The sequence below is a fragment of the Cucurbita maxima genome, unplaced genomic scaffold (genome assembly GCF_002738345.1).
Source record: "Cucurbita maxima cultivar Rimu unplaced genomic scaffold, Cmax_1.0 Cma_Scf00028, whole genome shotgun sequence".
Lineage (NCBI taxonomy): Eukaryota > Viridiplantae > Streptophyta > Magnoliopsida > Cucurbitales > Cucurbitaceae > Cucurbita > Cucurbita maxima.
Window position 1 is genome coordinate 2,437,383 of NW_019272044.1, and position 8,612 is coordinate 2,445,994.

The 8,612-nt window shown below is 37.6% G+C and overlaps 2 protein-coding genes across 2 annotated transcripts; both read left to right on the forward strand.

Moving 5' to 3' along the window:
• The first annotated feature begins 114 nt into the window (after positions 1-114).
• LOC111465142 (NADH dehydrogenase [ubiquinone] 1 beta subcomplex subunit 8, mitochondrial) lies at positions 115-5,765 on the forward strand. Its single transcript, XM_023109455.1, has 4 exons — positions 115-382; positions 479-565; positions 646-741; positions 5,458-5,765. The coding sequence occupies exons 1-4, from the start codon at positions 245-247 to the stop codon at positions 5,518-5,520; spliced, it is 384 nt and encodes a 127-aa protein (XP_022965223.1). The 5' UTR covers positions 115-244; the 3' UTR covers positions 5,521-5,765.
• Positions 5,766-7,908: 2,143 nt separating this feature from the next.
• Positions 7,909-8,580, forward strand: LOC111465141 (14 kDa proline-rich protein DC2.15-like). Its single transcript, XM_023109454.1, has one exon. The coding sequence runs from the start codon at positions 8,013-8,015 to the stop codon at positions 8,406-8,408; it is 396 nt and encodes a 131-aa protein (XP_022965222.1). The 5' UTR covers positions 7,909-8,012; the 3' UTR covers positions 8,409-8,580.
• Positions 8,581-8,612: the final 32 nt, after the last annotated feature.

The window sequence follows — 8,612 nt, forward strand, 5'->3', positions numbered from 1 at the left end:
TGTTAAAGTATTAACCAAAAATATTATTTCTTTATATTAAATTCTAAATATCTTATTATTATTATTATTATTTATTTATTTATTGTCTGTGTGGATTTTGCAATTTTTCCCCCAAAATTAATTGTAAATTCTGATAACAAAGAAACCAAGGGCATTACTTTTCCCCCATTGCTCTGAAGAACAGTAACTCAAAAGAAGAACGGACGACGATCTTGGAATTTTGAAGAGGAAAAAATCTCCGAAAATGGCAGGCAGGCTGAGCAATTTGGGTTCAAGGATCCTTGGCGGAAACGGAGTTGTTGCTCGCTCAATTGATTCGTCTCTTCGATGTCGCTCCGGCATGGGCCTTCCTGTTGGCAAACACATCGTTCCCGATAAACCCGTAAGCATTTCACCCTTCTACCTGCAAATTTGTTGCAAAATCAGTATCCCTTTGATGTAGATTATGTAGGACTTATGATCGTTTTTCCTTTTTTAGCTTCCTGTGAACGACGAACTGGTATGGGACAATGGAACGCCTTTTCCCGAGCCCTGTATTGATCGTATTGCTGATACGGTTGGGAAGGTATCTCGATTCTCCTGAGGATTTTGTATTTTCATTTCTCCGACAATTTGTATGTTTATTTTGTTTTTGTTCTTATTCAGTACGAAGCCTTGGCTTGGTTATGTGGGGGATTGGGATTTTTTGCATCTCTGGGATTTCTGGCTGTGTGGAACGACAAAGCGTCTAAGATACCATTTGTAAGTTTACTGAACTAGACATCTTTTTTGGATCTTTTGTACTCCGTTCTCTGTTGGACTATTTGATATCTCACCTGCATTGGTGCGTTACTGTTGAAGGATACATTTGTTGTTTGTTGTTCATTACTGTAACGGCCAAGACCACCGCTAGTAGATATTTTCCTCCTTGGACTTTCCCTCAAGGTTTTAAAACACATCTCGTAGGGGAAAATTTCTACACCCTTATAATCAATGCTTCGTTCTCCTCTCCAACTGATGTGGGATCTCACAATCCACTCTCTTGGGGGACAGCGTCCTCGCTGGCACACCGCCCGGTGTCCAGCTCTGAAACCATTTGTAATGGTCCAAGCCCACTGCTGACAGATATTGTCCTCTTTGGGCTTTTCCTTCCGGGCTTCACCTCAAGGTTTTAAAACACGTATTTCAGAGAGAGAGGTTTCCACACCCTTAGGGATGCTTCGTTCTCCTCTTGTGGGATCTCACAATTACCGTGCAATTTGTGAAATATGGTGGTACCCAGTTCAGTACATTATTTCGATTGAATTTTCTTTTCTTATGAAATCATATTGGGATAATTGTGCTATGTATACCGCATTTTATTTCTTTGATTTATCGCTGGAAACATGGGCTGAGCTAGAGAAATAACTCTTGAGATGTCTAACTTATAATTTGGTACAAATTAAAACAGTTTTCTAGATTAGTTGTATCCTAACCCACTGTGAGTATCTGTGTAACATTCCTAGCCTAGTAGTAAGGGATTTTGCTAACCGTAGTAGCAGGTCAAAGAGCTTGTTATGACTTGCGATTCGTTTTTTTTAGACCCTGGCCTGATGCAAGGCATCCTTACTGACGGGCACACCTTTTTCGATAACTGGAGTGTTATATTCTCCCTTCTATGTTCAAACAATGAGATTCTGGGAGAGTAAAATGTATAATAGTAGCATGTTAGAGGAGTTAGACAGCAGGGAAGGAAAGGGAGATAAGAGGTTATTATTAATATAATCATAGTCTTAACACTCTCGTTCCATTTGTGTGCGTGAAAATTAGTAAAAGGCTCAACAAGTGATCCTTAGTATTAATTGAGAAAAGGAAATTACTAGCTTTTAAACTTATCTTTTGCTCTTATACCATGTTGGTTGATCATTAGAATATCCAAAAGCTTAAACTGATAGGTTTTGCTATGTTCAATATTTATTCTTATTCTTAATCTGGAGAAGTTATCTTAGTTGGACGTTGGAGAAAGTCATCTTGAATCTAACCTTTGGGAATAAAGGGCATGTTTATGGCTGGCCTAGCCTATTCCCTCAACATCATGTGGTTAGTTTGATTGGATAGAAATAGATCTTTTCTTGGGTTTATGAAAGACAACTCCAACTCAAAGGAATGACAACAAATATCTCCAATTGGGCAAAAGAGAAGCAAAACTATAAGAATGGAATTATTATGTAATTTACACCAAGAGCTAGGTAGATGACATTATCGAGGAATCTATAATAATCACAATCTTTCCCACAAAAGGCTTTTGATTTTTCCCCAACCAAGTAGACCAAAAGAAGGCCCGAACGTGGTGTTTCCATAGTAGCTCATTCTCTTTCTTAAAAGGATGACCCACGAGAGTATGAGAAAGAAGTGCTTTTGGGTCTTTTGGAAGAGCAATGGTCCTGTTGAAGGAGGATAACATTTCGACCCAAATCCTTGATGCCAAAGAAGTGAGTAGGGGTATCCTCCTTTCATTATTTCAAGTACAACAAGTGAGTTAGGGGTATCCTCCTACCATTTTTAAGAACAAGTGAGTAAGGGTAGGGGTATGAGGGATTTTCAAGAAACAACATTTCGTTGAAAATAATGAATATTCAAACAAAGAAAGGGGCGTGCAAAAATACTAGCTCCAAAAGATGGTCCATCCTCAACTACGGAGGAACTTACCAATCCATTGTGTCCTAACTGATAGTTATAAAGCTCTCTAGAAACTGAAGCCCACAAAGAGGTTGGAAATTTGACATTTTCTCACACTTCTTCCTCAGATCTCTCACAACCTTTGAAAATTCTACTACCACTCGAGCCATGTACCCCAGAAAACTGCAAAAGACGCATGCCAAATGACCCAAAAATCTCTATTTTGCATTCCATAGAGCTTCCTCCATTATTGAGCAACAATCCCTATTAGTACCTACAAGTCCTAAATGACCCAAAAAAATTGTTCAAAAGCGAGTTGGCAATCTGACAACTCTATAGAAAATTGTTAAGGTACTCAGAACCTGTCTACAATACATAAGGTCCTCCACTGAGTACTCAGCAAGAAGGAAGAAGGCTTCCGATGGCAATCCTCCCCTGTAATACCTGCCACACAAAGAATATTACCTTCTGGTGGATCTTAACCTTCCAGAGAGAGGCAAATAGAAGGGTACCAAGGGGGACGAAGGGACACAAAGGAGGTGAAAATAAGAAATGCAAGAGGAGGATTGTGCAAGGAGATGCAGCCACAAACAAAAGCTGATCGTAATTGTTGACAGATGCATTAGAAACGATGTTAGGACACACTATAGTTTCTCCAGTCTACAGAAAATTGGGCCTTCTTTTCTTTTTGCCCAGCATAGTCTCCTCTGAAAAAAGAGCCTGATTTAGAAGATTTATCTGAGCTGCACACGCCCTCTTGGAAACCAAAGGGGACCCACTCTTTGCAGGTTGAAACACTTCACCTGGTTGCTAGAATACACTTGGCTACCTGTCATAGACGTCAAAATCAGCTTCTAAAAGAGCGTAAAAAAAGGAAGGTTGTAGTCCAACTAATATTCTGAGAACTTAAACCATTTTTAGCTGATATTGACATGTCTGATGGCTGGGAAGACAAAAGCTAAAATTGAACCCACTACCGACCAACTCTTCCATTTTTCCAACTGTGAAGACATGAGATAAGAGAATCTGACAAAAAAGGAAGCATCTTTATTGAAAGCTTCCTTCCTGTATTCCTTTTTGCCCTAATAAAGAAAGTATTCTTTCACCCACAAACCTCACCATAGATCTCCACCATTGTACTAACCCTCCACGTATTGGACTTTTATGTTCCAAGCATTTGGTTGCAATATGGTTATACAGAGCACAATTCATGATCTATTGGCTTCTATTTCTGCGAGACATCCTTCTCAAGGTGATAGAAAAACTTTTCAGCTTGTGATCAACAGAACTTCCTTTTAGACTCTTTAGCTGGAGAGAAATGTGCACACCTTCAATGACAAAACACCCTTTTACCAATTATACTCTTTCCTCTCTTCTTTTAAATTGGAGAACTTTCTTGTCATCCACCTATTGGCCTTGCAAGTCTATTAACTTCCCTTTTCATTTCATTTTATCAATGAAATTCAGCTTCTCTCTTTTTTCCCCTTAAAAATGAACCATACATACTAACCTTCGTTGTACTTTTTCATCAGTATTTATGCCATGGTGAGAGAGCTCCCAAAGGAAAATTCTGATCTTTTTGGGTAAATGTCACTCCAGATAGCCTTTGGATGCTAGAAAAGATCTCCTTCTAACGTTGGACTCCAATCCAACAGCAAGGATTTGATAAAAGGGGCCATTTTTTCCTAATTCCAAGCCCACATATCTTCAGATTGTGTTAAATGATTAGAATAAAGCAAGTGGCTGATATTAGCCCAGTCCAGAATTTCCTCATCCTTCAAGTTGCACCTGAGGCATAAGTTCCTAAAAATAAGCTGGGGGCTTCCACCCATCTTTCACAGTCACATACTTCTGGTCAGGTATAGAGTCGAGTTGAGGAGAACATTCTGTCAAAGGAGCTCCTTGAAGTCATCTGTCATGCCAAAAGGAAGTGGTGGTTCCATTCCTCGAAGCCATCTTTCTGGGTTAAAGTAGGCCTTTGGTTGGAAAGAAATAGATCTTTTTTGGGGTTTAAGTACGTCTTCAAAAGAGAGGTACTGTTCGACATATTTTATGCCTCTTGCATTCATAATCTAATCTTTCCTCAAAGAGATGAACTGCTTTGATTGTATTTGAGGACTGTGTTTCTTCTACTGTTATCCTTCTCAAAGAGATGAACTGCTTTGGTTTCGCTACATTGTCAAGTCTTTGGAAGGAAAGTTTGAGAGGGCTGCTACCTGTCAGTCCTCTCCCCAGAAAACTTCATCTTCTTAGGAGGAATTCTTTGTGAAAAAGGAAATGGACATATAGGCAAATGTTTTCGACTTGATTATAGCTTAACTACTTACGACATATTTTTTTGACTAAGAGTGCAAATATTTTCTTATACTTTAGAAAAAAGGAATATACGGGCAAGTGTTTCATCCAAATATAGGTTCCACAGAGAAAACATCTTAAGGGGTTCAAGGGATGAAACCTATTATATGTTCTTGCTGTGGTTGTTTGTATAGCCTGGCTTTGTATACTATGGTGTTTTTCAGTCATTATGCTTTCTTGACATTTGCATAGAAATCGAACTATTGGCCGTGTTCCTGTGACTGCCTTACGAAAATGAAACTGAATAAAAAACGTAGTTTACGGTTCAACTCTTTTTGAAGATGCAAGTTTTCCCATCTATAACTGCACGAAAACAGCTTGCAATGGCCCCTGGATTCTTTTCCTTGATGCATTATAAAGACTTCTCTTTTCTTTCTTCTTTCATATCAATTCAGCAGTATTTTCTTGGATGAATTTAGCATTGTTAAGATGACTGATAATAAACTTGATCACCCTTGTAATCAGGCTCCGAAAGTGTATCCGTATGACAACCTAAGAGTGGAGCTTGGTGGAGAACCAGAAGCTTAGATAGGCGGCCTCACGCTGAATGGACCCTTTTGGTACTGTCTTTTCAGATACAAATCGTTGTTGAATTATATGCCTTTGGAATTTGCTATGCATCAAAATAAATGGATTTTGTTGCCTGTTCTGAAATCTCTCTTTGGCATTGTGTAAATCACGTTCTACACTTTGATTCTTATAATGAGGTTCTGAAGACTTTCTGCCATCAATGATGGATAATGAATGATTCAATAAGTTATCATTTTGTGTTATATAATGTTCGGGTTGAGTTGATCTAAGTAAATTAGAAACCGATTACATTACAAATTTGGTTTAAAGGATTGAAAATTGTCTGTTTTTTAGTTTTTAATGTTGTTTAATAGGTTGGTCTTTATATTTCAAAGAGTAATTGAATAAAAGGTTTATGCCACAAAATTGATAGATGAATGACTTCGAGGGTATTATATCGTTTCGCGTTAATGGTGAATCTGATCTGAACTTTAATTTGGAGTTTTTTTAAGATAATTGTACTCACATAACCATTGAATGATAATAATAAGAATTGTTCCAAGTAACCATAACGCTAGTTTAATTTTAGTCAATAAAAAGGAAGATACATCTTATTTGTTCGAATATGACATAAGTTTATTCCCGTATCCGTCATTTCCTTGGGCATTATAGTAACGTCATTTCCTTGGGCATTATAGTAACATGTTCAATAATTTCTTGGACATCCATTAAGGCTAGCTCAAACCTAAAAATCAAACCAAAAGGAACCATATAAAACGAGTTGGATAGGTCAAACAAGATCGAATTGGTTGAACTAAACCAGGCTGGTCAAAACCAATAAGACTAGTTAGATCGAGCTAAACCAAACCGATAGAACTAAATAACTCGTCACTAGGAAACTTCAGCAGATCTCAGTTATAATATACTTGATATATACAGACATACCTTGTGAGCGTATCACCCACGTTTATAAACATTCGAAAGATTTAACTAAGTTACAAGAAGACAATCGTACTCGAATCAATACTTTTTAAGTTTCTTTTTATCCTGATTGGATGAAGCATGAGAAAAACGAGATGGAAGCTTTGATGCAAATGAAAAGAGAGGTCCCAACCCATGTGCTTCCATTGATCAATGCAACCTCTTAAGTATTAAAGTTGGAAATTTTATATTTGGCAAAGTTGCATTAAATTTTATATATTGGTCACTGCCAAGAAACAGATATCAAAGTGATCACATGCCTTCTGATTTAGACATCTCAAGCTGATTGGGACTCCCACCTGCACGCCACTACTTCAGAACTTTTGACACCCGAATAAAAAAGAGGTATATGAATAAACTGAGACCACATTCGTATGAGAGCGATTGTGAAGATAGGATGACTAACATATGTTTAAAAGTCTTTTTTAGGTGAGAATGATGCATCTTGAACGAACTGAGGCTAGTTTATAGGGATGGTGTTCACTCTTAGAAGTAAGAAGTGTCAGGACATACTTGGACAGAGGCTTTAGATAACGGAAAAATTAGGGTTTTGAAAGGTATTTCGACATCCTTTCTTTGTAAAAACAAATCAATAAAAATCAAAAAATGAATTACAAAACATATTATGTTTTTATATGTTATAACGAATTACAAAACATGTGAGGTTTTTATCTCTTTATAACAAAGAATTGTGAATTAAAAGATTTAAAAAGAGAAAAATCTCGAGCTATTTTATTGATTTTACTTGTAAAAGAACCACTTATGTTATTAATCATTTCTAAAACGATACAATTTCGAAAATGAGTAATTAGTCAATTTAAGTATATAACTCGATCATTAAGATATATATTCTGCATTAAGAGATCACAGATTTGAATCTTCACTACCCAATATTATTAAACTAAACAAAAAAAGGCACGAGAAGGAACTTCAAGATAAAAAAAAAAAAAAACAAAAGACAAAATAATCTAAAACCCACCGCTCTCATTGGACTCTAGCTTTGATTCTCGTTAATATATGTAAGATTTCACATCGGTAGGAGAGAAAAACGAAGCATTTTTTATAAGGGTGCGAAAACTTCTTCCCTAACATCCTTGTTTTAAAAATCTTGGGAGAAAATCGAGAAAGAAAAGCTCAAATAGAACGATATCTGCTAGCGGAGAGCTATTATGAGGGTATGGAAACCTCTTCCCAGCAAACGCGTTTTAAAAATCTTGAGGAAAAACTCAGAAGGAAAAACTCAAAAAAGACAATATTTATTGACGGTAAGCTATTACAATATACTATCGTTTACTCGATTCTCACCAAAATGCTTGAGACAGATGGTACAATTGACAACCAATCGTTTAAGAAAATGCCAAAATCATCCAAAAAAAAGAATTAAAAAAGTCTCATCTTCATGATCTTTCTCCAATCCAATGTTCATCCCTCAAGTTTGCTCCTTACCATAAATCCCATTTCAAAAAATCTGAAACCCCATCTATATAAACCCTAATTCATCTCACCATTCTTCACCCATTCTTCATCCAATGGCTTCCAAAATGCCATCAGCCCTTCTTCTCAACCTCCTCTTCTTCACAATGGTCACCTCCACCTACGTCCCTTGCCCACCGCCGCCATCGAAGCCCTCCAAGGGAGCTCCCTCGACCAAGCTGCCTCCACAGCCCCGGTGCCCAAAGGACACTCTCAAGCTCGGTGTTTGTGCTGACTTGCTCGACGGTCTCGTGCACGTGGTGATCGGGACGCCCCCGAAAACCCCATGCTGCACCCTCATCAAGGGCCTGACTGATCTTGAAGCTGCTGCCTGCCTTTGTACCGTCATCAAAGCCAAAGCCTTGGGGCTCAAACTTAATGTCCCAGTTTCCCTTAGCTTGCTTTTGAACTACTGTGGAAAGAAGGTTCCTTATGGCTTCCAATGCCCATAAATTAATCCTTTCCTTTTCATGCTTATTATGCTGATTTTATCGCTGTGTCCTGATGGGTTTGGAAATCTTCCAAAGAATTCCACCATCTTCTATATGGTTCTATGAGCTTGATTGTAGCACTGTTCTTGTTTGTGTGTAATTTAAAAGTATATTGATACGTAGTTTGTTTTTTTTTTTTTTTTTTTTTTTTTTTTTTGGAAATGG

Excerpts from the sequence above, each read along its gene's own strand:
- LOC111465142 (XM_023109455.1), top strand. The coding sequence starts at position 245 with ATGGCAGGCAGGCTGAGCAATTTGGGTTCAAGGATCCTTGGCGGAAAC. Across the intron at positions 566-645 it reads TTGCTGATACGGTTGGGAAG|TACGAAGCCTTGGCTTGGTT; the intron begins GTATCTCGATTC and ends GTTCTTATTCAG. Across the intron at positions 742-5,457 it reads AAGCGTCTAAGATACCATTT|GCTCCGAAAGTGTATCCGTA; the intron begins GTAAGTTTACTG and ends CCTTGTAATCAG.
- LOC111465141 (XM_023109454.1), top strand. The coding sequence starts at position 8,013 with ATGGCTTCCAAAATGCCATCAGCCCTTCTTCTCAACCTCCTCTTCTTC.